Source organism: Loxodonta africana, chromosome 24, assembly GCF_030014295.1.
Source record: "Loxodonta africana isolate mLoxAfr1 chromosome 24, mLoxAfr1.hap2, whole genome shotgun sequence".
In the NCBI taxonomy this organism is placed as follows: Eukaryota; Metazoa; Chordata; class Mammalia; order Proboscidea; family Elephantidae; genus Loxodonta; species Loxodonta africana.
In genome coordinates, this window is record NC_087365.1 from 6,778,227 (window position 1) to 6,803,782 (window position 25,556).

The 25,556-nt window shown below is 42.9% G+C and overlaps 1 protein-coding gene across 12 annotated transcripts in view; it reads left to right on the plus strand.

Moving 5' to 3' along the window:
- The first annotated feature begins 15,738 nt into the window (after positions 1-15,738).
- The window catches only part of RALGAPA2 (Ral GTPase activating protein catalytic subunit alpha 2), a 421,554-nt gene continuing 411,736 nt past the window's right edge, over positions 15,739-25,556 (plus strand). For 9 of the 12 annotated variants that reach the window (XM_023549977.2, XM_023549980.2, XM_010591500.3 and 6 more), the window contains exon 1: positions 15,740-15,941. In XM_023549977.2, the coding sequence (XP_023405745.1) occupies positions 15,836-15,941 (106 nt within the window). In that variant the 5' untranslated portion in view covers positions 15,740-15,835. Of the gene's footprint in view, positions 15,942-25,556 lie in introns of all 12 variants that reach the window. The other 3 variants (XM_023549982.2, XM_023549976.2, XM_064275728.1) reach the window with 2 other exon arrangements.

Sequence of the window (25,556 nt, forward strand, 5' to 3'; positions counted from 1 at the left end):
TCCGTGGGTCAGCAAACCTAGCTTCACCAAGTGCCCGGAGGCACCCTACTCTGCCAGCAGACCTCCTGCCCTGAGACACTCAGCTTTCATGCTCTGTGGGCCACACTATATCCTGCCAGGTCTGCTGCCTCTACTTTCGCTGCTTCTCTACCTCTGCTTCTCACCATCTTCAGTGTTACAGCTCTCTCTCTCGGTCTTCTAGTACCAGGAGCTTCTCCATGCAGAGATCCCAGATCCAAAGGACATACTCCACTCCTGCCTCTGCTTCCTTGGTGGTGGTGATGTCCTCTTCTTCCACCTCTGGTATGGCTCATCTTAAGCCTAGCAGAATGGCAAAATTGACCAATCCTTTCTCATGTTGCCGTGATGTTGGATGATATACCACTGGTATTCAAATACCAACAGAGTCACCCATGGCGGACAGGTTTCAGCTGAGCTTCCAGACTAAGACATACTAGGAAGAAGGACCCAGAAGTCTACTTCTGAAAAGAATTAGCCAGTGAAAACCTTATGAAGAACAGCAGAACATTTGGATATAGTGCCAGAAGATGAGCCCACCAGGTTGGAAGGCACGCAAAAGACAACTAGGGGAGAACTGGCTCCTCAAAGTAGAGTCAACCTTAATGATATGTATGGAGTCAAGCTTTTGGGACCTGCATTCGGTAATGTGGCACAACTCAAAATGAGAAGAAACAGCTGCAAACACCTATTAATAATCAGAACGTGGAATGTACGAAGTATGAATCTAGAAAAATTGGAAATCATCAAAAATGAAATGGAACACAAAAAGATTGATATCGTAGGCATTAGTGAGCTGAAATGAACTGGTACTGGCCATTTGAAATAAGACAATCATACGGTCTACTATGCTGGAAATGACAACCTGAAGAGGAATGGCATTGCATTCATTGTCAAAGAGAACATTTTAAGATCTATCCTGAAGTTCAATGCTGTTAGTGATAGGATAATATCCATATCCCTACAAGGAAGACCAGTTAATATGACTAGTATTCAAATTTATGCATCAACCTCTAAGGCCAAAAATGAAGAAGTTGAAAACTTTTACCAACATCTGCAGACTGCAATTGAACGAACGTGCAATCAGAATGCATTGATAATTACTGGTGATTGGAATGTAAAAGTTGGAAACAAAGAAGAAGGATCAGTAGTTGGAAAATATGGCCTTGGTGATAGAAACAATGCCAGAGATCACATGATAGAATTTTGCAAGGCCAACGACTTCATTGCAAATACCTTTTTCACCAACATAAATGTACACATGGACCTCACCAGATGGAATACATAGGAATCAAATCAACTACATCTGTAGAAAGAGACTACGGAAAAGCTTCATATCATCAGTCCAAACAAGGCTGGGGGCTGACTGACCATCAGTTGCTCATGTGCAAGTTCAAGTTGAAACTGAAGAAAGTTAGAGCAAGTCAACGAGAGCCAAAGTGCAACCTTGAGTATATCCCACCTAAATTTAGAGACCATCTCAAAAATAGATTTGAATGCTAATGACTGAAGACTAGATGAGTTGTGGAATGACATCAAGGACATCATACGTGAAGAAAGCAAGAGGTCATTAGAAAGACAAATGAGAAAGAAAAGAGCTAAATGGACATCAGAAGAGACTCTGAAACTTGCTCTTAAACATCGAGTAGCTAAAGCAAAAGAATAAAATGATGAAGTAAAAGAGCCGAACAGAAGATTTCAAAGAGTGGCTTGAGAAGTCAAAGTACAGTATTATGATGACGTGTGCAAAGACCTGGAGATAGAAAACCAAAAGGGAAGAACACGCTCAACATTTCTCAAGATGAAAGAACTAAAGAAAAATTCAAGCCTTGAGTTTATGGGGATTCTACAGGGAAAATATTAAATGACACAGGAAGCATCAAAAGGAGATGGAAGGAATACACAGAGTCACTATACCAAAAAGAATTGGCCAACATCCAATCATTTCAGGAAGTAACATATGATCAGGAACTGATGGTACTGAAGGAAGAAGTCCAAGCTGCACTGAAAGCTCCAGGAATTGATGGAATATCAATTGAGATGTTTCAACAAATGGATGGATGCAACACTGAAGTGCTTACTCTTCTATGCCAAGAAATTTGGAAGACAGCTAGGTGGCCAATTGACTGAAAGAGATCCATATTTGTGTCTATTCTAAGAACGGTGATTCAACCAATTTTGGAAATTATTGAACAGTATCGTTAATATCATATGCAAGCAAAATTTTGCTGAAGCTCATTCAAAAGCAGCTACAGCAGTATATCCACAGGGAACTGTCAGAAATTCAAGTCAGATACAGAAGAGGATGTGGAACAAGGGATATCATTGCTGATGTCAGATGTATCCTGGCTGAAAGCAGAGAATACCAGAAAGATGTTTACCTGTGTTTCATTGACTATGCTAAGGCATTCGACTGTGTGGATCATACCAAATTATGGATAACACTGCTGTCATGGATTGAATTGTGTCCCCCAGAAGTGTCTGTTGACTTGGCTAGGTCGTGATTCCCTTGTATGATTGTGTGATTGTCTACCATTTTGTCTTCTGATGTGGTTTCCCTATATATTGTAGATTCTATCAGTATGATGTAGTAGGATGGATTGGCAGCAGTTATGTTGATGAGGTCTATGGGATTGGGTAGTGTTTTCCCCCAATCTCGTTTGAGATGTGGGAGAAGCAAGCAGAGAGACATGGGAACTTCACACCACCAAGAAAGCAGCACCCGGAGCAGAGCATGTCCTCTGGACCTGAGGTTCCTGTGCCGAGATGCTCCCAGACCAAAGGAAGACTGATGACAAGGACCTCCCTCCAGGGCTGACTGAGAAAGCAACCCTTTCCCTGGAGCTGGTGCCTGAATTTGGACTTCTAGCCTACTGGACTGTGGGAGAATAAACTTTCTTTGTTGAAGCCATCCACTTGTGGTATTTCTGTTACAGCAGCACTAGATGACTAAGACAATTGAAGAGAATGGGAAATTGAGAACACTTAATTGTGCTCATGAGGAACCTGTACATAGATCAAGAGGCAGACATTCAAACAGAACAAGGGGAAACTTCGTGGTTTAAAGTCAGGAAAGTTGCGTCTCAGTGTTATATTCTTTCACCATCCCTATTTAATCTCCACGCTGAGCAAATAATCTGAGAAGCTGGACTCTATGAGGAAGAAACGGGCATCAAGATTGGAGGAAGACTCATTAACAACCTGCGTTATGCTGATGACACAACCTTGCTTTATGAAAGTGAAGAAGACTTGAAGCACTTACTGATGAAGATCAAAGACTACAGCCTTCAGTATGGCTTACACCTCAACATAAAGAAAACAAAAATCCTTACAAGTGGACCAATTAGCAACATCATAATAAGTGGAATAAACATTGAAGTTGCCAAGGATTTCATTTCACTTGGATTCACAAATACCCATGTAAGCGGCAGTTAAGAAATCAAAAGACGCACTACATTGGGTAAATCAGCTGCAAAAGACCTCATTAAAGTGTTGAAAAGCAAAGATGTCCTCCTGAAGACTAAGGTGTGCCTGACCCAAGCCATGATGTTTTCAATTATCTTATATGCATGCAAAGGCTGGATGATGAATAAGGAAGACCTAAGAAGAATTGACGCCTTTGAATTGCAGTGTTGGCGAAGAATATTGGATATACCATGAACTGCTGAGAGAATGAATAAATCTGTCTTGGAAGAAGTACAACCAGAATGCTCCTTAGAAGCAAGGATGGTGAGACTACGTCTCACGTACTTTGGACATGTTATCAGGAGGGATCAGTCCCTGGAGAAGGACATCATCTTTAGTAAAGTAGAGGGTTAGTGAAAAAGAGGAAGACCCTCAATGAGATGGATTGATACAGTGGCTACAACAATGGGCTCCAGCATAATAATGATTGTGACGATGGTGAAGAACCAGGCAGTGTTTCGTTCTGTTGTACATAGGGTTGCTATGAGTGGGAACCGACTCGATGGCATCTAACAATAACCACCACCATCACACAGATGCCATGAGCTTCATTTGCATTATTAGTAAGCTATCCAATCCCCTTGGTGGGCCACAATTACCTTATTTGTGTAGTCCTACCCAATCATACCCGACAGCACTGGGCTGGGTACCCAATCATTGGAAACCCTGGTGGTGTAGTGCTTAAGTGCTACGGCTGCTAACCAAAAGGATCGGCAGTTTGAATCCACCAGGGGCTCCTTGGAAACTCTATGGGGCGGTTCTACTCTGTCCTATGGGGTTGCTATGAGTTGGAATCAACTCGATGGCACTGGGTTTGGTTTTTTGACCCAATCATTTGGAGCCCTGGTGGTGCAGTGGTTAAGCATTCGACTGCGAGCCAAAAGATCAGCAGCTTAAATCCACCAGCCATTCCTGGAAACTCTGTGAGGCCGTTCTACTCTGTCCCTGTAAGGTTGCTATGAGTCAGAATTGACTAGATGGCAATAGGTGGAACCCAATCACTTGGATGGGAGTACAAGACCATGTAAGAAAGGCCATATAAAAGCAGTCCATTTCACTGCAAATGGTCTTAATTTTTCACCTTTCTCTATATCCATTCCCTTTGTCCTCTTCCTCTGACTCTTGGCTCAGTCATATGAGTTGCTTTGGCCAATAGAGTAATATCAAACATGTCACAACTTGAGGCTTAAAGCTGCTGTGCAACTGGGCTTGCTCACTCCTGTCCTTAGCCATTACCATGAGAAGAACATGCCCAGGCTGGCTCACTGGTTCCAGGAAGAGGAAAAAATATGGACCAGAGCCAAGTTATCCTAGTCATCCCAGCCAAGGCCACCTTAGACCAGCCAATAGATAGTTACTCTCTAGACATGTAAGTGATCTCAGCTAATGTCAGCTGAACCCAACCCACATCAGATAAACCCCATGTTTACTGCCGAGGAGCATACGTAACAAAAGTGGGGAGTAAAGAATTCCGGGACATAGCGTCAACCTATTTTGCCTTATCTGATGGTGTGCTGTGTGAATTGCATAAAGCCATAGGAAACTGAAACTGTGTAAACCTCTTCCATTAAACACATTTAGAGATAGCACGGGCACCCAAATGGACAATCTTAGCAAACAGAAATTGCCTTGCTCATATTTTCTGGGAAGTAGGGAAGAAGAGAAAAACAAAATGATATTTATTGAACATTTTCGTGCCAGGCACTGTGCTCAATTCTTTTTGTTCTCATTTATTCCTCAGAATAAATAGCCCAAATGCAGGTTTATCTCCATTTTATAGATGAGGAAGACGGAAGTTCCGAGAATTAAGTCACCTATTTAAGATTACACAGCTGGTAAAGCAAAAGGTCTGGGATCAGAGCCTTTGCTTTGGCTATCATCCCATCCTGCCTTTCACAAATTGAGTGTAAATTCGCTTCTCTCTTATCATTTAACATCTTCACCACCTTTTATTATCATTCAGCTCTGCTTTCCCTGCAACGCCTACCCTATGCTGAATTCAGCCATAAGCACCAAGCTGGGGAGAAACAACACAAAACCAAGCTGCAATTGATGATCCTCACACAGTCCATTGATTCTTACCTCACTGCCTGAGTCTGGAGTGCGTTCAGCTCCTTTCCCCAGTTCAGCTGTCACCTCCACCAGGAAGCATTCTCATACACCTCTCCTCATGCCCACTGCCCAGCCCAACATTTTTCCAACAAACCAACTTTCACTTGAATAGGCCAATTTCTATCGCAGCTAAGAATCCTGTCTGAAAAACACCAGGTCAAAAGAGTCTCAATTTAGGACATATATTTATAGATTAGTACAACAATTTGTATTCCCTAGAATTATTATTTTTCTCAAGGATTACTTTGAAATTCCTTTTTCTAGAATATTACAGGGTTAAATAAAACAAACTACATAATGAATTCCTCCATTTTGAATGAATAGACATTCTATAACCTGCATTCATTTTTTAGAAAATCTAACCCAGTTCCAAATTAGTGAATGAAACTGATCCAATGTTTAGCCTAATGGCAGAACTTTGTATATTGGTGGCTGATGTGTGGCAACTGGTAATGAACACACTTTCCTAGGTTTGTAGCCATATCTTACCTCATCTCCGTCTAGCCTTTGGGCACCATCTTCTAGTCAAGTTTTATTTATTCTTTAGATAGTTTCAATGAGTCCTGATTTTTCCAGCATTATCATTCAAAGATATATATACATAAAAACAAAGGATATGTATATAAAGAATATAAGAATTTATACATAAAGAAAATACATATAAAGAATATATATATGTATGAGTCTTATGGTGTTTACTTTGGGTTTATATTTCCCTAATTTTGACATGTATCCATAATTCAATACTAAAATATTGAATATTATTTTGATGATAAAACTGAAAATATATCTAAAGCAGATGACATCGTAGTTGGAATGCACAGCTGTGAAAACTACTGCTGGAATAAATTTAGCAAAATGGTTGTGTTTCTTTTCCTTTAGGTATTACTTTGTTATTAGGCATTTATCAGATATATCAAAATGGTAGCACATTTTCAAAAACTTTTTCAAGTCTGTCCTTAAGTGAAATTCTCATATAAAATGATTTATAGTCAAGCTTAAAGTTAAGCATTAAATCTCCTTGGGTGATGGTTAATGTTATGTGTCAACTTGGCTAGGCTATGATTATCAGCGATTTGGCAGACACTGTGTAAGCAACTTCCATTTTGTGATCTGATGTGAGTGGTCATCAGTCAAAAGGGCAGTTTCCTTGGGGGTGTGGCCTGCCTCCAGTATACATACGGATGTTCTGGCCAAACTCACTCTCTTTCTCGACCCTGCACTCCTCTTGTTGTCTGACCTATAGTTCTTGGGATGTAACCCTGCAGAGGACTCTCCCTGCCACCTGATCTGTGGATTTGGGGTTCATCAGCCCCTGCAACCACGTGAGCCAGAAAAGATCTTCAGCCTGTTGCCTGACCCATAGATTTGAGACTTGCCAGCTCCCACAATTGCATGAGCTATTTCCTTGAGGTAAAATTTTCGCTAAGTTTTTTATAGCTGTATGTGCTTCACTGGTTTTGCTCCTCTAGAGAATCCAGACTACGACGCCTTGCTTGACAGATACTTGTAAAGAAAAGAAATGAATAGTTCCTATTAGAAAAAAAAGTAATAGAAAATATTTTTTGGAGGAGAAAATAATATATATATATATTTTGAGTACGTAGTTTTTTTTTTCGGTTACAGTTACATATCATCTGGAAAACAGAAACACTGGGGTTCTTTGTTTTTCTTTTAAGCATTGGGTTTGGCATTTCATTCTTTGAAGGGGTTGTCATCCTGTCATGGATTGAGTTGTGTCCCCCCAAAATATGTATCAACCTGGTTAGGCCATGATTCTCAGTATTGTGTGGTTGTCCTCCGTTTTGTGATTTTCCTATGTGTTATAAATCATAACCTTTGTGTGTGGTTAATGAGGATTAGGGTGGGATGTAACACCCTTGATCAGGTCACCTTGATCCAATGTGAAGGAAGTTTCCCTAGGGGGTGTGGCCTGTACCACCTTTTATCTTACAAGAGATAAAAGGAAAGGGAAGCAAGCAGAGAGTTGGGACCTCATACAACCAAGAAAGCAGTGCTGGGAGCAGAGGACATCCTTTGGACCTGGGGTTCCTGTGTGAAGAAGCTCCTATTCCAGGGGAAGATTGATGACAAGGACCTTCCTCCAGAGCTGACAGGGAGAAAAAGCCTTCCCCTGGAGCTGACGCATTGAATTTGGTCTTCTAGCCTACTAGACTGTGAGAAAATAAATTTCTGTTTGTTAAATCCATCCACTTGTGGTATTTCAGTTACAGCAGCACTAGATAACTAAGACATATCCTTTTGTTTTTAGGAATTTTAGGTAAGTGCGGATTCTTAGGGGCACAACATAATATTGGAAAAATGTTAAGTCAAGATTTCAGAGCAAAGCAGGTACAAGAAAAAATATCTGAATGTATTAGGTTATAGCTTTTTTTTTTTTTAGAAAATAAGAATGCAAAGGGTCCTATGATCAAGTAAAAATGGACTCTGTGTCATGGGTTCACCTGGGAATTGGCTGTTTGTGGTAATAACGTCCAAATAAGGATCCGCAGTATGCCTGACATTCCAAAAATATCTTACTCTTGGGGCAAATGCAATGAGCTTATCTGATAGTGAAATTTATTTATGGCTAAAAATTGAATATTTCTGCACACTAAAATTAGCAAAACATTTACGACAATTATGATTAGCATGTAAAAAAAAGCGCAAGATATTTTTGTAAAAAAAAAAAATCCTTCCAAACTGAAGAACTATCTGATGAATGAAAAATTAGGAAATAAAATACAATAGCATTTAGGTTATCAAGAAACTGCAGTACCAACAGGTCTAAGCATCTAGAATGATTCCAACCACAGAAGTTAAAAGAAAAGCAAATAGCCTCTGATACCAACGAATGAGTTTTTTTTTTTTTTTTGGCAAAAGATGGTTGAAATTAGATGGGAAGGTCCTAGCAGGTATTTCTCCTTTGTTGTAGAAGGAACAAAGGAGATGGAGGGAGCTGGGGGGGGGGGGGTGAGTTAAATTATGGTTTCATAAATGAGGAATAATCTGGTTAAGAAGATGGGATGTCTGAGGTATATTTTAGAATGATTCCTAGGAAAAAAGAGTAGAATTTTAAAATTAGAGTACATAATACCTTACTTAAACTAGAAATATCTTACCAAGCACAGTCTCTAAATATTCTGACTGAGATAGGAATGTATGAATAAATGAATTCATTCAACAATATTGAGTGCTGACCTTGGCTGTGTGCTGGGCACAGACTGGCAACAATGAATTGTAGAATTTCTTCATAGTCTAAATATTTCATGTCAATGATGATATAAGTTACAGTTTACACATATGCCTTTGAAAGAAATAAGAATGGGAAACTGCAAAACTGTGATCACAATTTAGCCATAGCAATTGTTCAGTACCACCACCCATCTGTCAGTTTGCTGTACTGTGGTGACTTGCATGTTGCTATGATGTTGGAAGCTATGCCACTTGTATTTCAAGTACCAGCAGGGCCACCCATGGTGGACAGGTTCCAGTGGAACTTCTAGACTAAAGCAGACTAAGAAGAAAGGCCTAGTTATCCACCTCTGAAAGTCAGCCAGTGAAAATCTTATGGATCACAACAGAACATTGACTGACTCACTTGCTCTGGGCGTGTTATCAGGAGGGATCAATTGCTGGAGGAGAACATCACGTTTGGTGAAGTCGAGGGCTAGGAAGGGAGTTGGAGACCCTCAGTGAGAGGGATGGACACATTATCTATGGCAGTGGATTCAAACATGCTGGCGATTGTGAAGATGACTCAGGACTGGCTAACGTTTTGTTCTTTTGTACATAAGGTCACCATGAGTCAGGGTCTACTCAATGACAGCTAACAACAAATTGTTCGCTAAACATTTATTGATTTGAATTTGTGTAAATGGCACTAAAAACAGCCTTTGTGAGTGTTTCTATTTATTCTTAGGGGCTTCTTGGTCTCTCATCCCATTTATTTGCTTGCTTTGTCATGGTCACTGTCTTCCTGAACAATAGAATCCGATTTGGTGTCATCAGTAAAGCATGATGCATTTCTGATAAATGATGCAGGAAGGGGATGAAAAGGCCCTGCAACCTCTCCTTCATTAGGATCTTGAAGCAAGCACACTGTTCAGATCATATTTCCCACTTATTACTGAGAAAGTGCTCATATTCTTTTTTTAAAAAAGTTTTCTGTGCTCATCAAAGGTGCAAGAAATTTGATTTCAATTGTTCTCTGCTAGATACACTACTAAGTACATTGGAAAAAAATTTAAATATTATAATGGATTCCTGAATTTTTATTTATTCAAGGTATTATAATCCATCACAGTTATTATTCTTTTTGATGATCAAATTATCCCATATTTGGCCATATGGATCCCCTTCAAGCTGACTCCTGTATCTTTTAGGGACTTTCCCACTGGTCTTTGGGCATTGTCTTACATTCACTATATATTTTTCTTGCTCCAGATTTAGAATCAGCCATTTCTCCAAAGACCCCTGATTCCTTTGGGTGGGTTGCAAATCAAGAGCCGGGTGCTAGGTGTGTCCATTGCCACTGGGGTTCCATTGTTTCTAGGCCCTGTAGAGATCAGAGCTAGGAAACAGCAAGATTTTTGTTTGTTTTGTTTTTGAGAAATAGACAAATTGATTCTAAAATTTATATGGAAATGCAAATGACCTAGAATAATCAAAACAATCTTGAACGAGGACATACAATACCTGAAATCAAGACCTATGATAACGCTTCATTAGTCCAGACAGTAAAGGTCTAAGTCTAGGCAACTAGATTAATGGAAGAGAACAGGGAGCTGAGAAATTGGTGAATTGACTAAGGTGCTGGGTTAACGCAATGGGGGAAAGGAAAGTCTCTTTGCAAATTTGCTTGACGAACTATGTATGGAACGGAATGAATCTTCACCCATGTGTATATTTTTAAACCATAAATTCAACTTGATATTTCCAAGTAGAACTTAACATGAACGAATTTTTATTTAATTTCTTTGATTTGGCATTTGTGTATTTCCTTTCTCTTACACTAAAAATCCTGGTTCAATAATATTTACATTTCTTTGCCAATCAATCTTTTGGCCTTACAACGTATCCCTCTAAGAAGGTACAATCTGAATAATCCTCCCATGTGTGGTTTCACATTTGTGGAGATATATTTCAGGGTAGATGCCTAGAAGTGGGATTGAGGGTCAAAGGACAAAGAGTATGTTATTTCCCCCAACCTCCATGTTATGGATTGAATTGTGTCCCCCCAAAATATGTGTTGTAAATCCTAACCTCCTATCAGGTCGCTATGAGTCGGAATCAACTTGACAGCAGTGGGTTTGGGTTTTTGGTTTATGCCTGTGGTTATGTTACCTGAATAAGGTTCTTGCCTCTCACTGGTCAAGAATGAGCAGGTAAGGCACATAGTTTTCCACACGAGCAAAGCTTTATTGAAGTGGCTTGCAAGCGGAGACGTGGAGGGCCTAAGCAACGCATACCCCTGTCTCAAACAAAGGACTTGCCTGAGTTTTTAAGAGTTCTTGGGCAGGAAAAGATTCATGTTTATTCATAGGCATAGGCAGGGATATGTTAACTATGGTGCAGGCACAGCAGCTTTCTAAGATGGCTCCTGTCCTGGAGGCCTCTGGGATTTGTAGCAGGACTTATTATGGGGTGTTATACCTCCACAGTCTCTCACTCCCCAAGTTCGATTCCCTGGCTGGGGCTGTAGCCCCTCACTGCCCCTGGCGGAAGGTCACTTAGTGGTCACAGGTGGATGTTCTGCACATGTCCCTGGAGCTGGTTTTATATAGCTGCTTCTGTAAGGCAAATTTAAAGAAGTTTTCAGGCTATTTTCTGATACCCTGCCCCATTGTTCTGGGGAATGGCTTCCTTTCTGCTGGCCCATTTCCTGTACTTTGTTTGCAGATTTGAGGGGCCCTCTGTTCCCTGTCTTTGTTACAATCCTTGGGAATGGGTTGTCTTTGATATGTTAATGAGACAGGATTAGTGTAGTATGTGTTGAGTCAATCTCTTACAAGATATAAAAAGAGCAAATTAGACAAGCAGAGATCGGAGACGGGGAAGGGAGATGTCAAACCACATGAAGATTGCCCAGGAGCAAAACCTCAGGAGAGACAAGGACCTTCCTCCAGAGCTAACAGAGAAAGAAAGCCTTCCCCTAGAGCCGGCACCCTGAATTTGGACTTCTAGGGTCCTAAACTGTGAGAAAATAAATTTCTGTTTGTTAAAGCCACCCACTTGTGGTATTTCTGTTACAGCAGCACTAGATGACTAAGACATTCCCCCACTGCCATAGGAGTTGTACCATTTTACACTCCTGCCAGCTATTAGAAGAGCGTTTTTCTACAACTTCGCTACCAGAATGTATCTTCAAATTTTGGGTTTTGGGATATTTTGCAGGTCCGAAAGGTATTTCAGGATAGTTTTAATTTTCACTGCAAGTTTTTTTTTTTTTTTGAGTTTTAATGCTTTAATGATTTAAAAAAAATTTTTATTGTGCTTTGAGTGAAAGTTTACAAATCAAGTCAGCCTCTCATACAAAAATTTATATACACCTTGCTATAAACTCCTAGTTGCTCTTCCCCTAATGAGACAACACACTTCTCCTTTCTGCTCTCTATTTTCATGTCTACTCGGCCAGCTTCTGACCCCCTCTGCCCTCTCACCTCCGCTCCAGGCAGGAGCTGCCCACATAGTCTCATGTGTCTACTTCATCCAAGAAGCTCACTCCTCACCAGTGTCATTTTCTATCCCATAGTCCAGTCCAATCCCTGTCTGAAAAGTTGGATTTGGGAATGGTTCCTGTCTTGGGCTAATGGAAGGTTTGGGGACCATGACCTCTGGGGTCCCTCTAATCTCAGTCAGATCATTGTCTGGTCTTTTTATGAGAATTTGAGGTCTGCATCCCACTGTTCTCCTGTTCCCTCAGGGGTTCTCCATCATGTTCCCTGTCAGGGCAGTCATCGGTTGTACCAGGCACCATATAGTTATCTGGGTCCCAGGCTGATAATAGTCTCTGGTTTCTGTGGCCCCTTCTGTCTCTTGTGCTCATAATTACCTTGTGTCTTTGGTGTTCTTCATTCTCCTTTGCTCCAGGTGGGTTGAGACCAACTGATGCATCTTAGTTGGCCACTTGTTAGTGTTTAAGACCCCAGTCGCCACTCTCCAACATGGGATGTCACTGCAAGTTTTTAAGTCTTAGTTTCATTATCCTTATTTATTAATGCACGTGAGAGGAGACCAGGTATTAAAAGTGGGACATTAGTTCAATAGGCACTTAAGTTGCCTACGAAATACTTGGAATTCTGAAACAGAGATAATTGACTGCAAAGAAGGTGATGTCTTCAAGGAGTTCACAGTCTAGCAGGAATGATTTTAGAGAAAACAACAGAGAATGAGAACAGCCACATAGGATCCATATGTGGGTGAAAATGTATTGTTAGTTAGTTATCTAGCGCTGCTATAATAGAAATACCACAAGTTGGTGGCTTTAATAAGCATAATTGTTTTCTTTTTCCTCAGAGTTTAGGAGGCTAGAAGTTTGAATTTAGGGTGCTGGTTCTCAGGGAAGGCTTTCTCTGTTGGCTCTGGAGGAAAGTCCTTGTCTCTTTTCAGCTTGTATTCCTTGGTGATCATGGCAGTCGTCATGTGGCATGGCATCTCTTACCTCATCTCTGTTCTGTTGTACCACAGGGTCAGTATGAGTCGGAACAGGCTCGACAGCAGCTAACAACAACAACAACATATCTCAAAAGAGGTTGACTCAAGGCATACATTACACTAATACTGCCCCATTAACATAATAAAGAAAACCCATTCCCAAAAGGGATTATAGCCACAGGTATAGGGGTTAGGATTTACAACATATACTTTTGGGGAACACAATTCAATCCCTAACAGGCATCAACATAATTTACATATTATGTTTTTGTTTTTTTTGGAGCATACTTGGGAGTTCTACATTTTCATCAGTAAGAAAAGGCTAGATATGATGGGTGAGCTGAAATTACATGCATGTCTGTTTCTGGTCACATCTTTACCGTCCGCTGTCATTTAGCTTTTCCTTTACCTGCTTGCTTTGCCTCAACTAGACTGGAAACTTTGGAGGTTAGGAGGCTGCATTTTATGTGTCTTTTTACCCCAAGGTTTAAAACTATGCCTTGTACCTTGCAAGTGCTCAATGTTTGATGATAATGGCAACTTGCTCGTGAAAGAAAAAATGAATTTCCTAAGATAAGTGCATCCTGTTTTTTCAATCAATGTAATGAACGCTGTCTTCTTCTAAGGGAATGGTGCAGTGAACGTCATAATTTACTATGTGTGATAGGGTACAGGCTAAGCCCAAATACCTTGACTAAAGAGAGAAGCCCTTTTTTTTTTTTTTCTTGTAGCAGTCAGGGAAAGGTTTGTGGTCCTGACCCATGGTGTCATCTGAGGACCCAGGCTGGCAGGGCAGCTCTGCCATTGTCTTGAGTATGGGGCTTTCATCTCTGGATCTGTGAGATTCATGCATGTTGTACTTACAAGTAGTCTGTTTCTTTCTATTGCTGAATAATATTCATCTGTGTATCTCAGGCCTGTCAATGCTATTTTAACAACTCTAAAAATCGAGAGAGGCTCTAACAGCATACAGGAATAACTTTTGGCACACCCAAATGAAATATATAGTATTATTTTAGCTTTTTGTTCCAAATTTATAACAAACTTTTATTGAGCCCTTCTAGAGGCAAGTACTGTGCTCGGTGATGGGAACACACCGCCCAGTTGTTGCCCCGTGAATCCTGACTCATGGTCACCTCACTTGTGTCAGAGTAAGTACTGTGCTCCACAGGGTTTTCAATGGCTGATTTTTCTGAAGTAGAACATCAGGCTTTTCTTCCAAGGCACCTCTGGGTAGGTTCCAACCTCCAACCTTTCCACAGCTTAGCATGTTAACTATTTGCACCACTCAGGGACAATGGGAATACAAGAGTGTACAAATCCTTGGTTCTTCCCTCAAGTTACAGTTCACCTAGAAGTTAAAGACATTTGGGCCGTAATAATTTGGATGGAAATCGCATGATTTTTAAACAGTCACCTTATGTACTTGCTGGAAAAGGTGAAATGTGCCCACCTTGAGGCATCTAAGGTTCCAGGTGCCAGTAAATCATCGTTCAGAGCTCTTGTAAGAAATCGCCAGACCATCCTCCACCTGAAGGTTCTGCCGCCCGGGAACAGGCGCCTGGCCTTAGATAGCACGCCTGCCCGAGAGGTCCCTCAGGTTCTCTGACTCGTTCTGCTGCTGGATTGCTATGCGACCTTGCACAACACAGAGAACCTGCACTTCCTCCAGAGCAAGAGGCAAGGGTCACACCTGGAGAGCAGCCCCATTCCCTAAGTGAAGTTGGGTCCACGGACCCTAGGACTCCTTACCAGAGCCTGGGCATGCCCTCCCATGCTGTCAAAGCCTGTCGTTTCAGTGTGACAGTCAAAGGGGCATCAACTCGCTCGCACCCTGGTGCGAATCCAGCAGTCAAACTTTAAAATGATTTGCATTTTCAAGCCTTGAAACTTTTCTTACTGAGATGTTTTGTGGTTCACGTCGCACTGTGGGGAACCGGAGTGGACACGCAGACCGGATCGTGAAGGCTCTGGGGCCCGGGACCTCTCGGCGCGGGGGATGGTCGGGGGAACTGCGGCTGCCGCTTTGGAGGCTCTGACGAGTATACACCACCTCGCCTCCAGGAGAACTACACTTCCCAGGGGCGCTTGCGGCCCACGGCGGGGCGGGGGAGAAGGGCTCGGTGCCGGCCCACTGACTCCCATCGAGGCGAGGGAACGCCTGTCTGGTGGGAGGGCCGCCGCGCGGTGCATGCCGGGGCTTGTAGTACGAAGTGCGGGTGGTGCGAGCTCCACTGTGATTCGCCGCTCCGGCTCGGCGCTCCTGGGGCGGCCCCGCGGGGCTCCGGCGCCGGCGGGCGGGCGTCCGGCGAGGCGGGCCCGGCCGAGCGCGCGTGCGCGGTGCCCGAGCGCCGGCAGCACCCCCGGGGGGCGGGCCGTCGTCTCGCGTGGACGCCGCCTTCCTGCTCCGCCCCTCGCCCGCCGGCCCGCCCTCCTTCCTGAGGCGGCCGCTGAGGAGGCGGCAGACGCCGGCGCCGGGCGGTGGGCGCGAGCGGCCGGCGGGGAGCGCCTCTCCCCATGCGGTGACTCGCGCAGCGCAGGCGCCTGCTGCCCCGCCGGCGGGGCCTGGGCTTCCCGCGGCGGGATGTTCTCCCGAAGGAGCCACGGGGATGTGAAGAAGTCCGCCCAGAAGGCGCTGGACCCGAAGAAGGACGTCCTGACCCGCCTGAAGCACCTGCGGGCGCTGCTGGGTGAGCGCGCGGCGGGCGCCGGGCCAGGGGAGCCGGGCGCGGGCACCTGCCCGGAGGGCGTCCCCGGAGGCCGGCCCGACGCGGCGAGGGTCGCTACCGGCGGCCGGGGCCCGGGGCGTTGTTCGCTGCAGGAAGGGGCAGCCTGGCCCGCGGGCGCCGTCCTGCCGCCCTGCGTGGGGCTTTAGCTCGAGGCCGGGCACGGCCGTGAGCACCCCCTTCCCTCCGCAGCGAACGGGCTGGACCCCCGGGTGGTCCCTCTGCACGGCCTGAGACCCTCAACAGGCTGAGACCTCAGGCGGCCCCGGCACAGACTGGATTCAGCTGTCATCTCTCGCTTCCCTTCTGTTTTTTTGAGTCTGCGACCCCCACTAGACTGAGCCACAGAGTGGTCCCAGAACCAGTCTAACTGTCGTCTCCCTTCCCATGCGCCTCTTAAATTGCATTTTCATTTTGTGTTTGGCTGCTTCAGTTTCTTCGTGTCTTTGGCATGAAGGGGCTCCTTGTGCCTGCTTGGAAGGAGTGGAAACTTCCCTGAGTTGGGGAAGGCTGCTTCCCTTCGTTGCCAGAGCAGCCGGGAAGCCTATGGTGCCTTCCTGGACGTGGTGGCCCGCTGGGTGGAGGTGCTGGCCGGTCCAGGGGCGCCTGGAGTTGACCTCGGATGAAGCTCACCTCTGTGGTGTGAAGTGTTCACAGGCTTCCTGTCACCTGCAGCATGTGACCTCTAGCTGGCTCACTGAGGCTGTGTTTTGTTTTCTGTTTTTCTTACCTCCTTAGTCTTAAATTTTTTGAGGATGAAAACAGCTTTGCTGTCCCTGGACAGACTTGTCTTTGTGTATTTGGGGGACGAGAAAAGGACACCTTATGTTTCTTTTAGATATCTTTTTTATTCTTAAAATGAGCAAAAACCACCTGATCTAGTAGGGCACGTAGTCTTCATGTGATTATGAGAGAAAATGGCATGAAGGAATTCCTTTTATATGTGAGAATTTAAAGATCTTCTTTAAGAGATTAAAAGTTGCTAATTGTATCTATTTATAGTCTGTGACGTGCCTCTAAAGAAAAAAAGGTCTGATTTTGCCAAGTGAAATTATTCAGAATTGCAGATCCCTTGAAATTGCACTGCCTTGTTCAGTTTGGAATGAAATGTAAATTGGTTACCGTTAGAGGGATAAGTTTTCAAGACGTTTGAAAGTGAAATGTGGTGTTCTCGGTAAACTGAACTTTCTACTTCCTGTACTAAAATGCCATGCAGACACAAGTTGCATTGTGCAGGGTTCTTAGTCGGTAGTGACTGATGAACACCTACTTCAGGGACGTTTTCAATAAAGGAGAGTTGAGCAGTATTTTAAAGCATTTGATACTTTGGGACTGTGTGTGTGTGTGTGTGTATGTGTGTTAGAAACCTCGGACTTTTGCTGTTGTTCAAGTCTACAAGATTAAGTTGGCCACATTTGGTAAAGGCAGAATCAATAAAACCTAGATCAGTTTGATTTCATAGGGATACACAGTAACTGTTAAATGCTGAGAAAGTAGATAGTGTTCAAGTCTGTGCAATTGTGGTTTCACTCTAAGATGTGGGCCTTATTTTGAGGAACTTTCTTTTATCATTTCTTTGAACTCATTATGACCTCAATTTTGTAACATGTAGAAACTCTCTGATATTTCCTTAGGTGTGTGTTGTTTTTGATTAATGCATTTGTGGAATGACCCAGTTTTCTTTATTACTGTGATCTTTGTGGAAGCTGAGATTTTTGTAAAATGTGTCTGAGGAGTTCCTGCCGTAATGTTTAATGTAAACTTTCACCTGCAACTATAGTTGAAAGACTTAAAAGAAAAATGATGCATTAATGTACTAATTCCTATCATATCACATATGTTTGGTTGCTAGTTTTTAAAAAAGGCTGCTTAGAAAACAAAAGCGTTCTTGAACTAAAAGATAGGAATTAAGCCAAGATCAGGGCAACTATTTAAAGAAAATGAATAGTAATTACTTTTGTATTTTGATCTGCATATTTATATAACATTCCTGCTTTTCATGTAGTTTATCTTCAAGTGATGGTAAAAATGTTATTTTTCTACGTACAAAGATGGTGTCCTTGACTTTGGGCTAGTTACTTAGCCTGTCTTTGAAACACAGTTTCTTTACTCTGTAAAATGCATATGATAATGTGTGCCTCTTAAAGGTTATCATGAGTATGAGGTATAAACTCCAGCTTGGAGAAGGCATTTAACTCTTTCCCCTACTCGCCTCTTGCCGTTAATAGGATAGGACAAGAATTTTTTTTCCTCCTCCTTTCTTTGACAGTGGTGATGGGTTTGTTTTCTCTTCATAAAAACCAGTCTCCATTTAAGGCACCTGGCTGAGACATGCACAGTTAGTTGTGGAAGGCAGAGCATTTCCTAGTATCACGATGATGACTCGGTGAGGACTTGCTCAGCTCTCTCGGCCTGGCTGTGCATGTGTTACTGTTGGGAACACAGAGCGAACAGTGGTGCTTCGGCGTAGAATTCCCACCTTGCACGCAGGAGACCTGGGCTCCATTTCCGGCCAGTGCACCTCGTGTGCAGCCACCACCTGTCCGTCAGTGGAGGCTTGTGTGTTGCAGTGTTGCTGAACAGGTTTCAGTGAAGCTTCCAAACTAAGACAGACTAGGAAGAAAGGCCTGGTGATCTACTTCCAAAAACGAGGCAGTGAAAACCCTGGTGGTCACAGTAGCCTGGTCTGTACCCTGTCATGGCAACGGCTTAGGACCGGGCCCTGTTTCGTCCCGTTGTGCACCGAGTTGCCGTGAGTCCAAGGCCGACTCGACAGCAGCTAACAACATTATACAGAGGGGGAAACTGAGGCTCAGACGGACCTTACTCGGTGCCAAGCAACATAGTAAATGGTTCACATGTGTTACGTTAGTTAGCGGGAGAACAAAGAGCTGTTAGGCCGCCTGACTTCCAGCTCTTCCTGCTTTGTTGGAATCATCATTGGGAAAGTAAATGGGTAAAGAGAACAAAAACAAAAACCATATTGTATATTACCATAGTGCTCCCATCCCACCAGAGATTCCGTGTGTAAATCAAAAATCAAATGCCTAGTATGAATCCTAAGTTAGGGGTATAGAAATGGTATTGATATGGCAAGAAGACGAGATACAAATAATAGTAAATATATGTTATGTAATTAGTGGATTATATAGTAAACTCTATTATAGCATTTTAAGGGGCAAAAAGAGATTAAGAATGGCATGAAGAGTAAGGGCTTCTCAAAGGGGGTTTTGCACATTCTGGGCCATGAAGAATGGTTAGGCTGTGTAACTCTGTCTAGCAGAAATACAATGTGTCATTAAATTTTTTAGTTGTTATTGTTGTGCGCCATCTACTTGATTCTGACTCATAGTGACCCTGTAGGACAGAGTAGAACTGCCCCATATTAGGCTGTAATCTTTATAGGAGCAGATTGCCAGTCCTTTTCGCCCACAGAGCAGCTGGTGGATTTGAACCAACAGCCTTTCAGTTAGCAGCTAAGTACTTCACCATTGTGCCACCATGCTCCTTAAGTTTTCTAGTAGCCACATTAAAAAAGAAACAGGTGAAATTAATTTTAATAATGTACCTTATTTAACCCAGTATATCCAGTATACTAACATATCAACAGGTAATGATATAAAAATAATATTCTTTTTTTTTAAATTGAACTTTAGCTGAAGGTTTACACAACAAACTAGTTTCTCCTCAAACAGTTAGTATACACATTCTTGTATGACATTGTTTAACAACCCCATGACATGTCAACACTCTCCCTTCTCAACCCTGGGTTCCCTATTTCCAGCTTTCCTGTTCCCTCCTGCCTTCCAGTCCCTGCCCCAGGGCTGGTGCGCCCTTTAATCTTGTTTTGTTCCATGGGCCTGTTCAATCTTTGGCTGAAAGGTGAATCTCAGGTGTGGCTTCATTACTAAGCTGAAAAAGTGTCAGGGGGCCATACTCTCAGGGCTCCTGCAGTCTCTGTCAGGCCAGCAAGCGTGGTCTTTTTGAGTTAGAATTTTGTTCTAAATTTTTCTCCAGCTCTGTCCAGGACCCTCTGTTGTGATCCCTGTCAGAGCAGTCAGTAGTGGTAGCCGGGAACCATCTAGTTGTATTGGACTCAGTCTGGTGGAGGCCATAGTAGATGTGGTCCATTAGTCCTTTGGACTAATCTTTCCCTTGTATCTTTAGCTTTCTTCATTCTTCCTTGCTTTCGAAGGGGTGAGACCAGTGGAGTATCCTAGATGGCCACTCACAGGCTTTTAAGACCCCAGATGCTACTCATCGAAGTAGAATGTAGAACATTTTCTTTATAAAGCCTGTTATGCCAGTTGAGCTAGATATTCCCTGAGACCATGGTCCCCACAGCCCTTAGCCCAGCAATTCGATCCCTCAGGCAGTTTTACTGTGTCTGTGGAGCTACCATGCCCTCGCCTTGTACTGGTTGTGCTGGCTTCCCCAGTATTGTGTACGGTCTTACCCTTCAGCAAAGTTACCACTTGTCTATTGTCTATTAAGTGTTTTTCCATAGCCACCCCTCCCCTCCTTGACCATCAAAGATTGTTTCTTTTTGTGTGCAAACCTTTTCATGAGTTTTTACAGTAGTGGTCTCATACAGTATTTGTCCTTTTGTGATTGACTTATTTCACTCAGCACAATGTCCTCCAGATGCATCCATGTTATGAGATGCTTCACAGATTCATCGTTGTTCTTTAGCGTTGCATAATACTCCATTGTGTGCATGTACCACAGTTTGTTTATCCATTCATCTGTTGATGGGCATCTGGGTTCTTTCCATCGTTTTGCTAAAAATAACAATATTCTTGAAATTTTTTTCAGACTAAGTCTTTGAAATCCAGTGTGTATTTTATACTTACAGCACATCTCTAGTTGAATTTCAAGTGCGCAGCAGCCATGTGTGGCTGGTATTGGACAGAGCAGGGTTAGAATTTAGGAGAGTAGAGGGGGAGGTCAATTCAGACCAAAGAAGGAAGAGGGAAGAGCCGGTGGTAGAAATACACATGGCAATGAGGTAGGAGGGTGAGGAAAGCCAGCCTGACTCCTACCTAGGTCAAGTGGGGAGTTGTTGTTGTCAGGCGCTGTCGAGTCAGTTCTGACTCAGAGCGACCCCACGCACAACAGAACAAAACACTGCCTGGTCCTGCGCCATCCTTAAAATCATTGTTATGCTTGAGCTCATTGTTGCAGTCACTGTGTCAGTCCACCTCGTTGAGGGTCTTCCTCTTTTTCGCTGACCCTGTACTCTGCCAAGCATTATGTCCTTCTCTAGGGACTGATCCCTCCTGACAACGTCCAAAGTATGTAAGACGCAGTCTCACCATCCTTGCTTCTAAGGAGCATTCTGGTTGTACTTCTTCTAAGACAGATTTGTTTGTTCTTTTGGCAGTCCATGGTATATTCAATATTCTTCGCCAACACCACAATTCAAAGGCGTCAGTTCTTCTTCGGTCTTCTTTGTTCATTGTCCAGCTTTCATATACATATGTGATTGAAAATACCATGGCTTGGGTCAGGCTCACCTTAGTCTTCAAGGTGACGTCTTTGCTCTTCAACACTTTAAAGAGGTCCTTTGCAGCAGATTTACCCAATTCAATGCATCTTTTGATTTCTTGACTGCTGCTTCCATGGGTGTTGATTGTGGAGCCAAGTAAAATGAAATCCTTGACAACTTCAATCTTTTCTCCGTTTATCATGATGTTGCTCATTGGTCCAGTTGTGAAGATTTTTGTTTTCTTTATGTTGAGGTGCAATCCATACTGAAGGCTGTGGTCTTTGATCTTCTTTAGTAAGTGCTTCAAGTCCTCTTCACTTTCAGCAAGCAAGGTTGTGTCATCTGCATAACACAGGTTGTTAATGAGTCTTCCTCCAATCCTGATGCCCCGTTCTTCTCCGTATAGTCCAACCAAAACCAAACCAAACCCAGTGCAGTCTCCAGCTTCTCGTATTATTTGCTCAGCATACAGATTGAATAGGAATGGTGAAAGAATACAACCCTGACGCACACCTTTCCTGACTTTAAACCAATCATTATCCACTTGTTCTGTCTGAACAACTGCCTCTCGATCTATGTAAAGGTTCCCCATGAGCACAATTAAGTGTTCTGGAATTTCCATTCTTCGCAATGTTATCCATAATTTGTTATGATCCACACAGTTGAATGCCTTTGCATAGTCAGTAAAACACAGGTAAACATCCTTCTGGTATTCTCTGCTTTCAAAGTGGGGAGTAGTGACGGATAATGTTGGGCACTGAAGATAGGGTGGTCAAATCCTTGTCCTCAGGGTGTCCAGAGTTTAAGATAATAAGTAGAATATTGTATAGGCAAGGGAGCCCTGGTGGCACAGTGGTGAAGAGCTCGGCTGCTAACCAAAAAGTCAGCAGTTGGAATCCACCAACCACCCCTGGGAGGAAGATGTGGCAATCTGCTTCCATAAAGATTACAGCCTTGGAAACCTCATGGGGTAGTTCTGCCCTGTCCTATAGGGTTGCTGTGAGTTGGAATCGACTCGAAAGCATCAGGTTTTGGTAGTGCAGCAAAACTAGTGACTCTGTAAGTAAAGCAATGAAAGTGAGATTTGCAGAAGGTAAGGAAGGAGTGATTAATCTGAAGAAGAAGAGATTTGGAACCAAAGGCCACAGTCAAGTGATATCAGGTTTGGGAGAGCTGAGAACAATCTCACAGATGCTCTATACAATTGACAGAACAAAATATATTTTGGTATATTTTCTTTTGTGCATTTGTTGTTTAAGTAGGGGTTAAGTTCATTTACAATTTTTAAATGTTGCCTTTTAAACTAATTAGCATTTCCCCATGTGTTTTTCCTCTCATTTTTATTAACTACACATTTGTTTGAGGCCATGTACCGTAACTTAGCTAATTATTTCCTGAGTGGTTAAATTGTTTTCTTTCTGTCTCTGTTTTTTTTTTTTTTCCTGATGTAAATAACACTGCTGTAAACATCTTGGAAAGCAGATTTTTCTACATTTTGTATTATTTCCTTAGAGTAGATTTCATTGAAACTAAAATGATGGGTTTGAACATGTGTATGACTTGATGCACCGTACTTTTCTCAGGGCTGCTCTCATCGGCCTTCCCACCAGCAAGCATTGAGACTATCATTTTCATTGTAGTTTGGCCAGCAATAAACATGTTTTCATAATTTGCTAATTCGTGATAGGTGTTTGGGAGGGTGGAAGTGTCATGAATAGGATCAGAAAAGTTGGGTGAGGATTCTGGCTAATGAAGGGCCAAGACAAGTTTGTGTTTTGCATGCCAAGTTTGAAAAAATGGCAAGATGCAAGTGGAAATGCCTGGGAGGTTTTTGGAGATGTGGTCTGGAGCTCAGATGAGAGGGTGGAAAGCTATATGGCTGTTTAGCATCATCATGATCTCCTTGAATCTTTCCACAACCTATGATGAAGGTCCTGCTCCTGTCCCCAGCCTACAGATGAGGAAACTGAGGCTTAGTGAGCTTAACTATTTGTCTACCAGCACCCAGCTGATAAGTGGCAGATCTGGGATTCATATGGTTCTGAAGCCCATGTTGTGCCTCTGCTGGTTATCTGATTTGAAAGTATATTTACATATCAGAAAAATATATTTACCCACCAAAAGGGCTGTTAATATATAAACAAAAGCCAAACGGTGGTTTTTGCGTGTCTCCCAATGTGTGGCTTTGATGTTTGCTGCTATCTTCCCTGCCTGTTTTTTCCATATTCTTCTAGGGGATTTTGGGCTATCATACTTGATTTGAGCATGGCTTCTTCTATGTAACAGTGATCCTTGGCCACTTCATGTGCTTGGCAGACCTAGAGGGTAGTAAGATATTTGCATGGGCATTAATGCTACGTGGACAGTCTGACAGCTAGAACAAAGCCGGGAGGTGTAGGTTTTGCTCTGTCAGTCTTAGTATGCTCTCTGTCAATTGACGTTGTTTGGAGTAAAGTGATATTGCCACAGTGCTCCCTTTGCTAATTTTTCAGGGCTGACTAACATTGTGTATCTAACCTCTGGGTGTAAGTGAACTTTGGACACATAAGTGTAACACAGTATATCATCCCTGGTTCTAGGGCTTGAGATTGTCTAGACTTCTGATGTGAGAAAGGTGAACCAAGGATAAATATCTGATTGAGCTCAGGTGTTTTGTTTGCAATACCTGAAAAGGTTGGCTTCTACCTTTTATTCTGAGAAGGGAGGTAATTGGTAGGTCTAGAATATTTTGATTTAGACTTTTATAATTTGTATTTTAATTTTTTTTATAAACCCTTTATTTATAACCAAAAACCAAATTCATTGCCTTCAAGTCATTTCTGACTCATAGCCACCCTGTAGGACAGAAGCAGACCTGCCCCGTAGGGTTTCCAAGGCTGTGATCTTTAAGGAATCAGACCGCCACGTATTTCTCCCGTGGAGCAGCTGCTGGGCTCAAACTGCCAATCATTATGCCTCCAGGACTCGCTCCTTTATTTATCAAAAATGAAACAAAACAAAAGTAAACAACCTGTTGCTGTCGATTTCGACTCATAACAATCCTTTCTTTACAGATGGTAATAAATATTTTTCCTTGTTGCTTAGTGTTGCTCTTTGGTCTCCAAACTGAGCAGCATAAACAAAACTGTAGAGAATTGTTTATTAGAAAAAGTTGATTTTCAAAACAGCAAATTGATTCCATTTGAATTTTAAAATTGTTTTTAAAAGAAGGAATGTAAGTTACTCTGTTGTAAAATTAAGAACACTGAATATATAAATGTAGCAAACAAGTGTCTTATCCTTGTATTTTTTAAAAAATTAAGTTTCATAAGCATTTTGTGTGTGTGTGTGTTGCTACTGGGCAGGGTTTCGTATCTAGAAATGAATAAGGTGTACAAGCCCAGGATTTATGGTATGGTAGGAGACACGGGTATGCAAACAATACAGAGGATTTTAAATGCCACCATGGAGTGGGATGAAACTATAACGGCGGCCGCAAGGTGCAGAGAGGTGCAGCCGAGAGGCCTCTTGAGGTCTGCCAATGTTTCCTGAGGGAGATCAGGTCTGAGATGAGGTTTGAATAATGAATAATGGGATTTACCAGGCCTCCAGGTTGGGGATGAAAGGATGGCAGAGACAGGAGCGTGTACAGAGGCAATGGTGTGACTCACCTTGGAGCTGAGTGTACAGTGGCTTTTATCCTGTAGTATAGGTAAATGTTGGGAACCTATGGAAGGGTTTTAAGGAGAGGGGAGTCCAGATCCAGTGTGTTCCCCTGATGCAGCCAATAGTCTGGAGCACTGGTCTCCCCGGAGATTTGAAACAAGGATGCAGAGAAGAGAGGACTCCATCATTTTGGCTTGCAAGCCGTAAGCTTGTAGCCTGGGCTGCTGGTGTTCATCTCTCCCACCATGTGGAGAGAGCCTGCCACAGATTGGATTCCACCCTCAGAGGGACCAGAACTGAGTGAAGGAGAGTGAGAAGGACCCCACGGATCATGTGTGAGCCCAGGGGTTCAACCCTGTCTGTGCTGTCTGTGCCAGCTCCGCCCCTGAACTTCTCAGTCACAGGGGCCAATAAACACCCTGTTTTTGTTTCAGCTAGCTTGAGTT